This window comes from Antechinus flavipes, chromosome X (assembly GCF_016432865.1).
Source record: "Antechinus flavipes isolate AdamAnt ecotype Samford, QLD, Australia chromosome X, AdamAnt_v2, whole genome shotgun sequence".
Taxonomy (NCBI): domain Eukaryota; kingdom Metazoa; phylum Chordata; class Mammalia; order Dasyuromorphia; family Dasyuridae; genus Antechinus; species Antechinus flavipes.
Window position 1 is genome coordinate 44,500,372 of NC_067404.1, and position 16,549 is coordinate 44,516,920.

At 39.0% G+C, this 16,549-nt stretch overlaps 1 protein-coding gene across 1 annotated transcript; it reads left to right on the forward strand.

The window, feature by feature from the left end:
• The first annotated feature begins 14,235 nt into the window (after nt 1-14,235).
• LOC127543134 (olfactory receptor 1019-like) lies at nt 14,236-15,174 on the forward strand. The gene has a single exon (XM_051969158.1). It carries the CDS (start codon nt 14,236-14,238, stop codon nt 15,172-15,174), a length of 939 nt encoding a protein of 312 aa, XP_051825118.1.
• The last annotated feature ends 1,375 nt before the right edge of the window (nt 15,175-16,549 follow it).

Genomic DNA, 16,549 nt, shown 5'->3' on the forward strand with positions numbered 1-16,549 from the left:
AAACTGAACCATAACCCCAAACCCAGACTGATGCCTAATTTTGATCCCAGAATAAGCCCTAATCCTAACCTCAGACTGTCCTTATAAAATGCCAGAACACAAAATTTCAGAATTGGAAGAAGGACCATCAGTGGCCATCTAGCTCAAATTATACTCCCTATAACCCTATAACTCCCTATAACCAAATTATACTTTCCCCTGTAACCCCACCTCCTGCCCTTTCTTGAAGACCTTTAATGAGCAGGAACTAAGTGACTCCTAAGGCAGGCAAGTACACTTTGGGCTAGCTCTGATGATTAGGAAGTTTCTCCAGACATTGAGAAGCAGTATAAAGTAGTGGCTATATAGTGGACTTTGAAGCTAGCCTACCTCTGATATTGAGTCATTTACCTTTTCAGTACTCTAGAGAGCTCTCTGAGTTTACAGGTTTCAGAGAGGCTGCCAACCGACATTGATAGTAGGAGTTTCCTCACCTGGGAGTTCCCTATGGCATCATAGATCCAGTCTTTCCTTATCCCTTTCTCATATCAAACCTATATTTTCCTCTTTGTAATTGCTAGCTCTGTTCTCTGGGGACAAGATGAACAAGTCTAGTAATATTCCTTTTCTCTTCTGTAGAGTAAATATCCCCAGTTCCTTCACCATCTTTTACCCTATCTCCAGATTAACAAGCTCTCCAACTTAACAATGCCATTTTTAAACTGTGGTACCCAGAAGTGATATAATATAATATCCCAGATGTGACCTGTCTAGGTCAGAGTACAGAGATAGCTTTTTATTCCCAAGAGTTAAAATTCTTTGGATGCAGCCCAAAATCCCATTAGCTTTTTTGACTGCTGAGTCACACTGTTGACTTATATTGAGCTTGCAGTCCACCTAAAGTCCCCAGAACCTTTTTCAAATTTTTAACCAAACGCACCTCTTCCAACCTTGAATGTGAGGTCTCTTGTGGGAACCAAAGTCTATGACTTTCTATTTATCCCTATTGTTTTTTATTTTGTTTGCTTTGGCCCAATATTGTAGTCCATGTTCTAGCCCATTTTTGAATACTGATTGTCTTCAAGTGCATTAGCCATGTCTCCCATCTGTCACCTGAAACTGATAAACCTACCATCTTTTCCTTTATCTAAGTCATTGATAAAAATGTTAAACAGTACAGATCTGTGGGACAATCCACTGGAAAGTTGCCCAGATGACATCAAGCCATCCATTATCACTGTTTGAGTCTATCCTTTCAATCAGTTCTAGCTCAATCCATATTTTCTACAGGCATGACATAGGGCAGATTGTCAAATACTTTGCTAAAGTCCAGATAGACACCATGTCTGGCACTTTCCTGATTTATGCTTTAGTAAGCCTGTCCAGAAATTTTTTTTTAAAAAGGAAGGTGAATTTGATATGATTTGTCTTTGATGGCTCTTCGTAATCACCACTTCCTTTTCTAGATATTCACTAACCACCTAGTGATGTAATTTTGCCTAGAATCAAGTCAAGAGTTTTCAGATTTCATCCACTTTTCCTTTAAAAAAAACTGGTACCACATTGAAACTACTCTCTTCTTGCTGCTCTTCTTGGGCTCAATCCCATCCACCAGTTCTTTTAGTATTGGAAGGTTCAGTCCTATGGACAGGTGACTTGAGTTTATTAGGTAGAGCTAAGAACTCTCTTACTTTCTCCTTGCTTATCTTGTTTGCTGTTTTTGTTCTGTCTTTTCCAGCCCACATATCATCATTCTCTTTGGAGGAAGAAAACAGCTCTCTGCTCTTCTCTCTGCTGTCATCATTCCAGCCACCATAAGCAGCAATCCTATCCCTTCTTTGATTGTCCACTTTTTGCTAATGCAAGTGTAAACAACTCTTTTTGGTGTCCTTAGGTCTGGCTAGAATCGATTCATTCTGAGAGTTAGCACCCCTGACATTGTCCTTATGGTAGAATGTCATGCTTTTGTATTCATTTTCTTTTACCTGCCCTTTCTTCCAAATTTTGTACAATTTTCTAAGAATTTTAGTTGGTTGGTGAGTTCCTTTGGCATGCACATTAGTCTCTTTAGACAACTGCTGTTTTTCTTCCTCATCAGAATTTTCTCTTTCTGCCTCCTGAATTTCAAGTCTTCCATCTGTCCTTGGCTGACTTTCCCTATAGAATGTTAATCCAGGGCATCCTACCTATTCTTCCTCAGAGCCCTTTGAAATGTGTTTTTCCCAGCTCCCAAGATTCTCAATAAATATTCTTCTGTGTAGCCATTCTCCATGACATGTAGTCTGGCATCTATCTGCTAGGTAAATGCCAGATTATGTCAGGATTTCCTCTCCTCTATCACAAACTTGGGATGACAGTTGGAACCTCCCAAGAATTTTATCACTTCCATTCTAGTTAGCAGTCCCCCCCTCCCATTTGGCAAAATTAAAATCCAGAAAAGATTTCTCTTTTCTTGGCTCCTTCACCTTACATTGAACATAAATTATCATTGAGGCAAGTCAAGAAACCGTCATGTGCTCTGCTGTTTACACACACACACACACACACACACACACACACACACACACACACACACACACTTGAAGTCACTAGTATATTTACTATGTCATACTTTTATCACTAATACAGCATTCTCCTGGTACTAGGCTTGTGATCTTTCTCCTCAAATTCCTTATCTGTTTCCTCCTCCTTTTCAGGTGTAGAAAATAGTATACTCTGACTGACCTATGTCATTTGTGTCTTCCTTCACTGTTCTTAACAAAATGCTCTTCACTATGCAAGGGCAGCTGGATGACCCAGTGCTGAACCTGGAGTCAGAAGGACATGAATTCAAATCTGGCTTTGGTCACTTACTAGCAGTATGACCTAGGCAAGTCACTTAATCCTGTTTGCCTCAGTTTCCTCATCAGGAAAATGATCTGGAATAGAAAATGTCAAACCACTCCAGCATCCTTGCCAAGAAAACAACAAATGTGGTGAAGTTGTGAATGGATCCAATCATTTTTGAGAGAAATTTGGAACTATGCTCAAAAAGTTATCAAACTGTGCATACCCTTTGATCCAGCAATGTTATTACTGGGCTTATATCCCAAAGAGATACTAAAGAAGGGAAAGGGACCTGTATGTGCAAGAATGTTTGTGGCAGCCTTCTTTGTAGTGGCTAGAAACTGGAAATTGGAGAATGGATTATAGTATATTATAAAGTATAGTATATTAATGCTATGGAATATTATTGTTCTGTAAGAAATGACCAGCAGGATGAATACAGAAAAGCTTGGAGAGACCTACATGGACTGATGCTGAGTGAAATGAGCAGACCCAGGAGATCATTATATACTTCAACAACAATACTATAGGAGGATAAACTCTGATGGAAGTGGATATCTTCGGCAATGAGAAGATCCAATTCAGTTCCAAATGATCAATGATGAACTACACCCAGAGAAAGACACTGGGAAATGAATGTGGACTACTTGCATTTTTGTTTTTCTTCCCAGGTTATTTTTACCTTCTGAATCCAATTCTTCTCGTGCAACAAGAGAAGTGTACAAATATGTACACATATAGTGTATTTAAGATATACTCTAACATGTTTAACATGTATGAGACTGCCTGCCATCTAGGGGAGGAGTGGAGGGAAGGAAGAGAAAAGTTGGAACAGAAGTGATTGCAAGGGTCAATGTTGAAAAATTACCCATGTATATGTTCTTGTCAATAAAAAGCTATAATTAAAAAAAAGAAAACAACAAATGGGGTTGTGAAGAATCCGATGTGATTAGAACAGTTGAACAACAGCAAAAATCTTCAAAAGATCAAATTTGGAAGCAAGTTTCCTAAATGATAACTCAAAAATTATTTCAAGAGGCTCAGTTGATAGAACCCTGGCCCTAGAGTCAGGAAGACCTAAGTTCAAATCCAGCCTCAGACACTTCCTAGGTAAACAAGTCCCTTTACCCAGTTTGGCTCAGTTTCTTCATCTGTAAGATGAGTTGGAGAAGGAAATGGACCAAGCACTCTAGTACCTTAGCCAAGAAAACCCCAAATGGGGTTTACAATGCCATCTAGCTGCTATCTCAGCAACTATTTTTCCTTCAGTAGGACCACTTTTTATGATATTGGGTCTAACATATCTATCTATACATAAGCAGTTTTCTCCTTCCTCCATTCTCTTTAGTTTAAACCTTTTAAAAATTAGTTTTTCAAGACAGCAGGTAAATAGATTCTCACTAGTCTTTCTTTGGCACACTCCAAACCTGGCCAGAAACTTATAATTCTGATATTTTAAGTCATGGACCAGAAACCTAAGTCCCATTCTTGGGCACTAGCTTCTATTTTTATGAAAGCTTTTTATTTTCAAAACATATACATGGATAATTTTCAATACTGATCCTTGCAAAACCTTGCGTTCCAAATTTTCCCCTCCTTCCTCCCACTCCCTCCTCTAGCTGGCAAATAATCCAACATATGTAAAACATGGTAAAAATATATGTTAAATCCAATATACGCATACATATTTATACAATTATCTTGCTGCACAAGATAATTGGATCAGATCAAAAAGGAAAAAAATGAGAAAGAAAATAAAATGCAAGCAAACAACAACAAAAAATACTATGTTGTGATCCATACTCAGTTCCCACAGTCCTCTCTCTGGGTGTCAATGACTCTCTTCATCACAAGATCATTGGAACTGGCCTGGATCATCTCATTGTTGAAAAGAGTCGCGTCCATCAGAATTGATCATCGTATAGTCTTCTTGTTGCTGTGTATAAATGATCTCCTGGTTTTGCTTATTTTCACTTAACCTCAGTTCCTGTAAGTCTTTCCAGACTTCTCTGAAATCATCTTGCTGATTTTTCTTATAGAACAATCATATTCCATAACATCCATATACCATAACTTATGCAGCCATTCCCCAGTTGATGGGCATCAGTTTCCAGTTTTTTGCCACTACAAAAAGGGCCGCCAAAAACATTTTGGGCACTGGCTTCTTAAACAGGTAGCTATTTACTTCCCAGATCAACTTTTCTCTTCTGCAACTCTTCAAAGAGCTTTGATGATGACAATTACACTTGTGCCCCATGAGGTTTAGATCATTGCTCAAGATTCTATAACATACCTTATAATATTTGATGATGCTTTTGAGATTCTACCTTAGTCACAAGAAATGAAACAGCAGTCAGTCATTTTGACTAGTCTTTGGAAGATCTTTCCATTCCCATGTACCTTCAAGACCTCTCTGTTGTTACCAGGTCAAGAAGTAGCTGCTTCACCAGGGAGTCACCAGCCACTACTATTCTTCTCTCCTTGCTGACTCTTATTAGGTAATCTCTTATCTGAAAGTTTAGGTTGTTCAACTGGATCGTTCCATAAAGAACAAGTAGCTCCTTCCTCCTCCTCAGAGCAACTACATTACCTTGGGCAAGCCATTAAACTTCCCTCAACCTTAAGTTTCTCATCTGCAAAATGGGGATAACAATACAGTTAATATTCATCTTATTGTAACAAAAGTAGTCTATAAACTTTAAAGCATTATCTATAAAAATTAGCACACAAAGTCTACCTCTTTTAGGAAGGTTTGCCTGTCTGACAATACAAGACTCAAAACAAGATGAATTAGAAGGTATATTATTAAGAGTGATTACTATTGTGATATAAAAAATGATGAGAGGAGTGGTTTCAGAAAAACCCAGTAAGACTCATATGAAGTGATGCAAAGTGAAGTAAATAGAACTAAGAGAACATTATACACGGTAATAGCAATGTTGCAATGATGCTCAACTGGTAAAAGACATAGCTACTCCAATCAATACAATGATTCAATACAGTTTCAAAGGACTCATGATGAAAAATGCTATCTACCTCCAGAGAGAGAACTGATGATCTCTGAGTGCAGTTTGAAACATATTATTTTTCACTTTGTTTTTCTTACGTTTTTGGCAACATGCTAATATAGAAATATGTTTTACATGATTTCATTTGTATAATGAGTATCATATTGCTTACTTTCTCAGTGGGTGGCAGAGAAGCTGGAAGGAGAGAGAGAATTTGGAACTCGAAATTAAAAAAATGTTTAAAAATTAATTAAACTAAAATTTTTTTTGAAAAATTAATTTTTTAAAAAAGATTAGAAGTGATATTTGGAAGATCATGGAGAATTAAATCTATAGTGCAGTAATGGAGAAAAGTTGATGGGGGGTTTCAAATAAAAAAAAGACAAGAGAATAGAATCTACAAGTTCTGGGCCAGTGAACTTCACCTTATTCCAAGGGAAAATTCTAAATGAGATCCTGAAATAGGTGACTAGTGAACAATAAGAAAAGGAACATTAAGCCACAGCCCAGTGAACATTATTTCCTTTTTAAAATTCATTTTTATTTATTGTGAAGCAATTGGGGTTAAGTGACTTGCCCAGGGTCACACAGCTAGTAAATATTAAATGTCTGAGACCAGATTTGAGTTCAGGTTCTCCTGACTCCAGGGCTGATATTCTACCCACTGTGCCATTTTGCTGCTGCTATTAGTTCCTTTTTTTTTTGACAGGATTACTAAACTGATAGAGTGGGGCAATGCATGGATATAATTTACTTAAATTTAGTAAAGCATTTGAAAAGATGAAGAGATGTGACCTGTGATATAATTCAATGGATTTGCAACTTGCTGAATAACTGGACTCAAAAGTAATCAATAATGGTTTGGTGTTGACTTGGAAGGACGTCTCCAAGGATCTGTCCCTGGTCTTGTGCTGTTTAACATGAAGGCAGAGATGGCATGCTTATCAGATGGGCAGATGGCACAAATTTGGGGAGTCAGAGCTAACATAGGGTAAAGGAGTCAGCTCTAATTGTTAGGAAGTTTTTCCTTATATTTAGCCCAAATTCTCCATCCAGCAACATCCACCCCTTACTCTTAACTGCATTTCAATAATTGGTGACAAACAAAAGGGAAAAAAAAAGACCAAGAAAGCTTTCCCCAGTATAGATATTTTAAGGACTAGGGATTGGACCTGTGAGTTTTTGGATATAAGGAACACCCTGATGAAGAAACTCCCTCTTCCAATGAAGGTTGGTATCTACTCTGCAATTTATGGTCTTAGAAAGTTCAGAGCACTGAGAGTTAAGAGATCTGCCCAGAGTCACACACTTAGTATATATCAGAATCAGATTTGAACTTGGATCTTCCTGGCCCTCCAACCACTAAACCAATCTGCCTTTCAGGAGTAGATTAAAATAATTTGGTTTTTAAAAATGAAATTTTTGTTTCATATTATTTTTAAATTAACAGGAATTTTCTTTACCTCTCAACCACACTTCTACTGGAAAATAAAAAGGAAAAACAAAATCCTGGTAACAATGCCCACATTGGCCATATCCATATATATGTCTCATTCTGTGTTGGGGTTCATCACTTCTCTGATAGGAAGTAGGTAACATGTTTTCTTATCGGCCCTGTGGGATGACGGTTGGTCACTGAATTTAAAAGATTTCCCAGATAGTTCTAAGTTCTTTGCCTTTATACTGTTGTTATTGAATAAATTGTTTTCCTGGCTTTGCTCACTCCACTCTGCATTAGTTTGTACAAGTCTTCCTAGATTTATCTGAAACCATTCCTTTCATCATATATTACAACACACTAGTCTTCAATTATATTCATATACCATAATTTCTTTAGCCATTCCCTGATTGATGGGTAGCCCTTTAACTTACTACAAAATACCTATTACAAATATTTTTGTACATATATGTCCTTTTCCTTTTTCTTTGATCTCTTTAGAGTATAAATCCAGTAGTAACAGCACCGGGTCAAAGGGGATGCAGTTCAGTGACTTTTTGGGCTTACTTCCAAATGGCTTTCCAGAATGGCTGGACCAATTCCCAGCTCTACCAACAGTACATTAGTGGGCCTATTTGCCAGCAGCTTCTCTAACATTTGTCATTTTCTTTGTCATCTTTGGCAATCTGATAAATGTGAAGTAGAACTCAAAGTTGCTTTAATTTGAATTTCTCTAATTATTTGTAATTTGAAGCATTTTTACATATGGCTTTGGAGAGCCTGGGTTTTTTTCATTTGAAAACTACCTATTCATGTCCTTTTATTATTTATCAATTGAGGAATGGCTCTTATTTAGTAACAATTATTTATCATTAACATATATCTCGTATGTAAACTGGATATACTTAAATTGTTTTAACAAGTGCTTAATAAAAAAGGACCAGGTCCCATAGCATTTAAACCTGGAAAGGATTTTAGAAATCACCTTCTCTACCTAGAAGTCTACCTTCTCAGCCCCCATTTCACAGAAGATTAGAAATGAGACCAAGGAAAGCAAACTAAATTACCCAAAGAATCAATCCCCAATTGATGGAAAGCCGTTTAGTGTACTACAAGATAACTATTACCAATATTTTTATACATATATGTCCTTTTTATTTTTCTTTGATTTCCTTAGAGTATAAATCTAGTAATAACAACAATGGGTCAAAGCGTATGCAGTTTAGTGACTTTGGGGGCCTAGTTCCAAATGGCTTTCCAGAATGGCTGGACCGATTCCCAGCTCTACCAACAGTGCATCAGTATGCCTATTTGCCAGCAGCCCCTCCAACATTTGTTGATTTAGAGAATTGGTATTCAAATCCAGATTTTCTCTTTCTAAATCCCAAGGTAATATTTGGGATCTAGCGTCTTTTAACTTAAAACATATATGCAGATATTCATATCCATATCCATATATATGTATGAGATTATATCTCAATATAATTGGTCTCTTAAGTATTTTCTTGTATTTATTTACAAGAATAGTTCTGAGAGAGAAGGGATTCATAGACTTCACCAGTCTGCTCCAGGCATCCAAAATACAGAAAAGGTTAAGAACTTTTAGTCTAATACATCATGATGCTTCCATAGTTTGCATTCAGCTTTAAGGTAAGTTAACATTCGCCCTCTCCATCTTGATTATGCTGTTAATTTGTTTAGCAAACTTGTTTTTCACATTTGGTGCAAGGCCATCAGGCCAGCTCCCATCCCTATTATCATATATTCTGTCAATCCAGCTTTTTCCTGTGGGAAGGTTTTCTATTTGTTTGTTGCGGGGGGGGGGGGGGGGGAGCAGCGGCTGAGAAATGAAGAAGCAGCTCCATTTTTATGCAATTAACTCGGTGTGGCAGAAGGCTGGGGTGGGGAGGGGAGGAAGGGGGAGATTTAATTGCCTCTTTTCTTTCAAGTCTTTGATGCTACTCAGGGATCCAACTCCCTGGGCCTAGGAAGCTGGGGAGACCTATGTGGCTCTCCAGGCACTGGGGAAATGTCTGTGTATAAATGCCAATGAATAGGAAGAGCCTCTTTGCCTCCTGGGGAGAGCAGAGCACTGATGCTTTAGGCCAGGGGAAAGGCAGCCGGACACGCACTGCTTGTTTGCCCGCCTTGGCTTATTTTGCTTTGGGAACAGATCACTAAGACCTTCATCCATTGTTTCATTTTTTCCTGGGCATTTGGTCTTTCCCAGAGGAGATCTGTAAGTCTGGGAACAATTGTTCAATTGGTATTTGACATCTTAAAGCCTGTTTGTTTGTTTTTAAGGCAATTTTTAAAAAGCAGATTATTGAGGCAGCTGTCTTGGCATATCCACCAGCAATTTAAGAAATATATGTAAGGGAGTGTTGCTCTTTCCTCTAGAGGAAGGTGAGATGGGGACATGGTATCAGAAAAAAGACCACAAAATTAGAGCCAGATGATAGAATAAAGGGAAGCTTGGGCCTGGAGCCAAAAGACCTGGGTTTGAGCCCTCAAAACAGTTGCTGGTCAGCTGAACCTGTTCAAGTTACTATAAAATACTAGTAGGGCAGGTAGGTGGCTCAGCGGTTAGAGATCTGGCCCCAGAATCAAGATGACCTGAATTCAAATCTAGCCTCACACATTTATTAATCGTGTGACTCTGGGCAAGTCACTTAACTAATTTTGGCTCAGTTTCCTCATCTATAAAAAGAACTGGAGAAGAAAATGGCAAATCACTCCAACGTCTTTGCCAAGAAAACCCCAAATGGGGTCACCAAGAGATGGACATGACTGAACAACAACAAAAGTCTAAAGAATAACACTTACAGTTCCCCCTTTATGGGAGTGGTGAGCTTGTGAATGAAAGTACTTTGCAAGCTACACATTGATATAAAAAGAGGAGCTATTGTGATAAGGATTCTTTCAAACTTTATAAAAATGAATCAGTAGTGGGCTTCCAAGAAACTTATATTTAAGATTAAATGTTAGGGTTGGTTTCTTTTTTTGTTGTTATTTTCCATAGGAAAGAAATTTGACCTGGATAATGTTATTGGCTCTATCTGTGTGACTATGAGCAACTTCCTTTCTTCCTTTCTCTGAGCCTCAGTTTCCTCATCTGTGAAATGAAGGATCAAATTAGATTGAGTTTTTTTTTAACCTGGGGCCTATGGAACCTGCAAACATGTATACGTTTCAGAAGGTTCATAAAACTGAATGGGAAAAATAATTAGAGCTTTATTTTCACTAGTCTTCAGTTTTCTTTGTGATCCTGTGCATTTAAAAACAGTATTCTGCAAAGGGTCCATCTATAGACTTACCCATATAGTTAAAGGGTCCATAACACAAAAGAATACCTGGACTAGATGATCTCCTACATGCCCCCCTATCTCTGTATACACTGATTCTATTGTCTCATAATTGGGTACAGTTGTAGAGGCTGAGATGGAGATGAAGGGAAAATGTCCAAACGCCTACCATCATCCACAAGCAGCGTAGGCTAACTCAGGGGGTAATGAGCTTCTCATTGGTGAAGGACTTCATGCAAAGGCTGTATACCCACTTTCCTGATATACTACAGAGGAGATTCTTATTCAGGTATGGACTGGAGTAGATGGGCTCAGATTCCTTCTAACTCTGAGATTCTGTGATTCTGAATATAATATATATTCATATACATATATAAAATTCAGATAATATATAATAAAATATAATTCACAAAGAATACATTTTTTTCTAGAAACACAATTGACTGTATGTGTGTTTGAATATATGTTGCATAAAATTTCAGGATTACCAGCACAGAGTGAAATCATTTGTAAGTCTGTCAGTATGGCATAGTTAGAGATATAGTGGGAGGTCCTCCCAAAACATGCTAGAAAAGAATTCATGTGGAAAGGCTTGGGGAATGTAAGGGGCTGGATTTAGTGGCCTCCAAGGCCAACAATGTGATGCGGCAATCAAAATAAGCTGACACAAACTTAATTTGAATTCTAAAAAGCACAAGGTCCAGGACAGAAGAAGTAATGGTTCTGTTGCCTTCTGGCTCTGGATGCCTCACAGGGCAGGTTTCAGAAAAGTGCTATAGTCCAAAGGATTCTCCCAGGATTGGCCTTTCTCTAGTGATGAGCCTTAGTTAGGGTGGTCCTTGAATGCTGGGTACACAATTCATCCCTGGGTCTATATTTGAAGCCTTTCTAACTTGGTGAGATCTGGCAGACTTCAAGGCTAATGGCAAAGTCTTTGGAAGCCCTAGCTTCTTTTCTGGCCATGTTAAAAAACTGTTAACAGAATTAAGAGCATCCAGAGAAAGCTGATGAAGACACTCCAAAACAAGTCATATGAAGAATGAAGGAAGGGATAAGGTACTTTTGCCCCAGAAAAAAAAAAAAAGACTTGGCCGGAGGGGTAAAGATTTAATAGTTGCGTCTGATATTTGAAGGACCTTCATGTAGGAGAGGATATAACTAGAAGCAATGGGTGGAGGAAGTAGAGAGGTAAATGTCAGCTTGATTTAAATCAAAACTTCCTAAGACTGAGAGTTAGCTCAAAGTGAAATGAGCTGTCTTTAAGATACCTTAAGATGGAGAGCAACCTACCCTAGAAATCTAGGGGTCAGGCATTCCTGAAAGGATAGTCTTGGTTAAGTTTGGATTGGACTAAATGACCTCTGAGATTTCCTCCAATCTTGTGTCACTTCAGCCCTACCAATGGATCGGAAATATCAGAATGGATCATAAATACCATAGTCTCTGCAGCAAATCACCCTGTCTGCCCCAGTTCCACATCTGTAAAGTGAGCTGGAGAAAGAAATACCAAACCCCTCCAATATCTTTGCCAAGAAACCTCCGAACAGGATCACAAAGAGTTGGACAGGAATCAAAATGATTGAAAAACAAAATCATGTACAGAGATTGTGCTAGATCCCTAAGGAGATAGTAGTCCCTGTTTTTATGCACTCACAGTCTAGTAGAAGGATAAGACAAAAAAGTAGATATCCCGAATACATCATAGTACTCTAGAGGTACAAAAACCAAAGGGGGAAAATTCATAGGGGGAAGCTAATATTGGGAGGGGGCAATAGAGTACACATTAGGACATATGCTCTGAGTTGTTTGCACAGTTATGGGAATGGGTCTCATTGAGTCATATTCTTGTGATTAGACATTCTCCTTTCTTATTAGCCTAGTGATTCATACATAAGAGCTTATCAAATGTTTATTAACTGATTATCCCCTTTCTGCCATACCACTCAACCATATTGTACTAAATACCCCTCCCAGTAGTTCTTGTTCTTGGCTAGGAGGAAAACAGGGAAGCAGTCTCTACCTCAGGGGCAGTCTACAATCTTACACAGTCTAGCCAGTGGAGACATCATGTACAGACATGGTGTGGACCAACTAGATACAAGGTAATTTGGGGAAGAAGGCATTAACAGCTGCAAGAATTAGAAAAGGTTTCATGTAGAAAGTATTTGGATAGAGTACTGGAGGAAATTAGGGGTTCTTAAAGGTGAAGGTGAAAAGGGAGTATATACCAGGCATGGAAGATGGCCAATGAAAAGCCATGGAGGGTAAGATTGATGAGGGCATGGATGATGGTAGCTGTTTGAGGAGAGAAGGGGACAGATACGAAGGTAGAAGTGACAAGATTTGGTGACTGTATGGCTATATGAAATGAAAACCCTCGCAAACAAATATTCACAATCAAACAAAACCAGAATCCATATTGGCTATATCCAAAAATCAATCTGTATCTTGAAGAGATAGAGGTAGAAACCAATAAGATCATATTTACAGAGCAAAGTAGAGATGCATGAATAATAAATCATGAATTCCTTGGTCTTGAGAGAGCATCAAATAGTTCAATTAACAGGTTGTTGATGAAGAGAGGCAATCAGAATAGGGGGCATTTGAGTCCAATTTTGAAGAAAGTAATGTTCTTGGATTTGTGAGGAAGAAAAAGCAAGAACACCAGTCAGCCTGGCAGAGTGGAAAATATACTTATTGATCAACAACTCAAAGACCTGGGTTCTAATTTCAGCTCTGTGGCTAACTTGCAATGTGGGCTTTAGTCTCTTCTAGTTCTGTGTCTCTTGTGCAGATCTCTACCCTATCTGATCCTGTTTCCCCATATGACAAATTACAGGTTTGAACCACATGGCCTCTAAGGTCCCTTTAAGTTTTCAGTCTTATAGATCAACGATGCTCTCCAGAAAGGCAGCAGGGTATAATGGGTAAAGAGTTGGTTTCAAAAGCAAAAAGCCCAGGGTTCAAGTCCCACCTCTGACACATATTGGCTGTGTGACTTTAGTCAAGTCACTTACCTTCTCAGTGCCCCAGGCACCTCTATAAGACAATATATTGACATGCATACCTGCTTTGACATTGGTAGTTTTCTCATCTAAGAATTCCCCATTCCGGTAAAATCCCTGGTTCAGTTCACATTTAATGAATGAAATAAAATTTTAGAAGTGTTTAAGTGTTTGCCCTAATCATTGTGCTAAAATCTGAGACTACACATAGGAAAAGAGGCAGTTCCTGCTTTCGAGGAGCTCAGATTCTAATTGAGGGAGTTAACACATAAAAGAAAGGGTGAGTGGAAAAACTCAGAAGCATAAGAGCAAAGGGGCAGATAGCAAGGCCCAGGGGTCTTGAAGCTATTGGTACATCAGATGAGAGTACCAAGGTTCTAAAGAATATATAGAGAGAGCACATGGCAAGCCCAAGAGGAACTTAGGACACAGCAGTAGGGCCAATGATAAGGGGTGATGTCCTCTATTTCATTGGAGGGACTTCCATCTCATCTGAACTGTGTGAATAGCTGTCTGGATGGGTTCTGAGATGGCTCATGCTGGAGGTAGGGGAGAAAAAGGTTAGCATGGCAGAATGGCATCCATGGCTTACTTCTGAGAGTTTGTTCTACCTTAACAGTGCTCCATTTGTCTCCATTCTTACCAATCCCATTACTCTCTCTTAAGCAGAATCGATGAAGAAAAGGAACCAAACATCCCCAGTGGAATTTGTCTTCTTGGGAATCACAGAAGACACTGCTTGGCAGGGTCCCCTTTTTGGCATATTTCTTGTTATTTATTCAATCACTATGGTGGGGAACCTGGGTTTGATCACCCTGATTCGGATCAACCCCCGTCTCCACACTCCCATGTACTTCTTCCTCACCAACTTATCTTTCCTTGATTTCTGTTATTCTTCAGTCACTGTCCCAAAGATGCTGGCTGACTTCTTGTCAGAGCGCAAGGTCATTGGCTTCTCAGCATGCGTGGCCCAGATGAGCCTCTTCATCATTTTTGCCTCAGCTGAGTGCTACCTCTTGGCCTCCATGGCATATGACCGTTACGTTGCCATCTGCAGTCCCTTGCTCTATTCTGTCACTGTGTCCTTGAAGATCTGCATACTTTTGGTGGCTGCATGCTATGTGGCTGGGGTGGTCAACTCAGTGACCTTGACCACCTCAACTTTCCTTCTTGACTTCTGCAACTCCAACATCATAAATAGCTTCTTCTGTGACATTCCCCCACTGCTAGCCTTGTCCTGCTCTGACACCCATGTCAATGAGCTCCTAGTCTTTGCCTTTGGAGGCTTCATCCAGATGAGTTCTTTGTGCATCATCATGGTGTCCTATATGTTTATCATCATCGCCATCCTGAGAATCCGATCAACTGAGGGAAAGCGCAAAGCCTTCTCCACTTGTGCCTCCCATCTAACAGCTGTAAGTCTATTCTATGGGACTATTATTTTCATGTACTTACGGCCCACATCTAGTTACTCCCTGAACCAGGACCGTGTAGTCTCTGTCCTCTACACTGTGATTATTCCCATGTTGAACCCCATTATCTATAGTCTGAGGAACAAGGACGTAAAGGATACTCTGGGTAAAGTTTTATCTATGGGCTCTAGTCAGCACTAGGAGGATCCGGGATCTTTTGTTTAGATGTCCATTGTCAAGAATAAATTTCTAATAAACCAAACTCATAAAGAGGGGCTGGGCTTCTGAGATAGAAAACGGGAAGGGAAGGTTACCGTTTTGTGGTTAAGCAATAATTCTGAAACCTTTTGGTTGTGGGAAGCACAAGTCCTCATAGACCATCTACTAGCCTCTGTCCTATTCGCCACAGCAAGAAAAATTCATCAAAATTAATAAGGACATACAAATTGCTTCAGACAAATGAGGTGATATTTAGTTTGTGATAATATTATTTGTTTTAATTCCCTAACCTAATTTTTATCCAGCCCTAATCAAAAAGGGCATCTTCTGCTACCTTGTCATAGTATAGAGGTGGCCCTAGGTAATGTTGAAGGCTCTGTTATTGCAAATTAAGCTCTGAAAGGCAGTTTGCTAAAATGAAAAGAGCACTAGTTCTAGAATCAGAGAAACTGGGTTCTAATTTGATCTCAAATACTTACTGTGTGATCTTGGGCAGGTCGCTTTGCCTCTCAGTGCTTCAATTTTCACTTCTGGACTATCTCTAAGGTCCCTTTAAGCTCTAAATCTATGATTTTATGATTGATAATCCAACATAGAAATGCTTCAAGTAAAACGCTGGAAATACTGTTTGTTGTCATAGACTCACTTCTTGACACTGACAATCACTGTTGTGAGTAATCTCACTATATGAAATTTAGACCTAATTGTATTGTCCCAGCACTGTTTTTCCTTGTAAAGATTACAGCAAATTCACTAATTTTCCATTCAAAGGCACATAACCTAATGAGTGCCCTCATCATTCACCCCAATACTAATATTGCATAGGGAAGCCATTAAGATTCAGACTCCCCAGGAGAATTATAGAAATATGATAGTGTGTTAGGACATAGAGGAGCCCAGATCCCCCACAAACACTTTAGTGAAGTGCTAAAAATGTACCAGAAAAAAAAGAGATTTAGCTGTAAACTCTTCTATATAATTCAGGTCTGAAAAAAGACTGCCAAAATCCTACAGCCATAGAGGGAAGATTAACTAGGGTAAGTGGAAGGAGAAGCACACATCTTGGTTCCTTAATAAGATATAGGGCAAGAGCAGCACCCAGCACAGACCGATCCAAGGACCCAATCTGTAGCAAGAAAGTGCTCAGCATAAGGCAATCTACGCAGGAAACATGGCAATGCTCAGTATCTACATAGCTCATGTATCCTAACATTCCTGAGCAAACCCACCATCTAGCCCAAACCACAGCAAAAGACAAGACCAAATAATACCTGCAGAAGGCAGAACCAAATCATCCTCCACCCTTAAGATCAACCAGAGCCTATCCCCACTAGCTAGGAGTATTGGAATAGAATTT

Bases quoted from the DNA above. Each gene is read 5' to 3' on its own strand.
- LOC127543134 (XM_051969158.1), top strand. From the start codon at position 14,236: ATGAAGAAAAGGAACCAAACATCCCCAGTGGAATTTGTCTTCTTGGGA.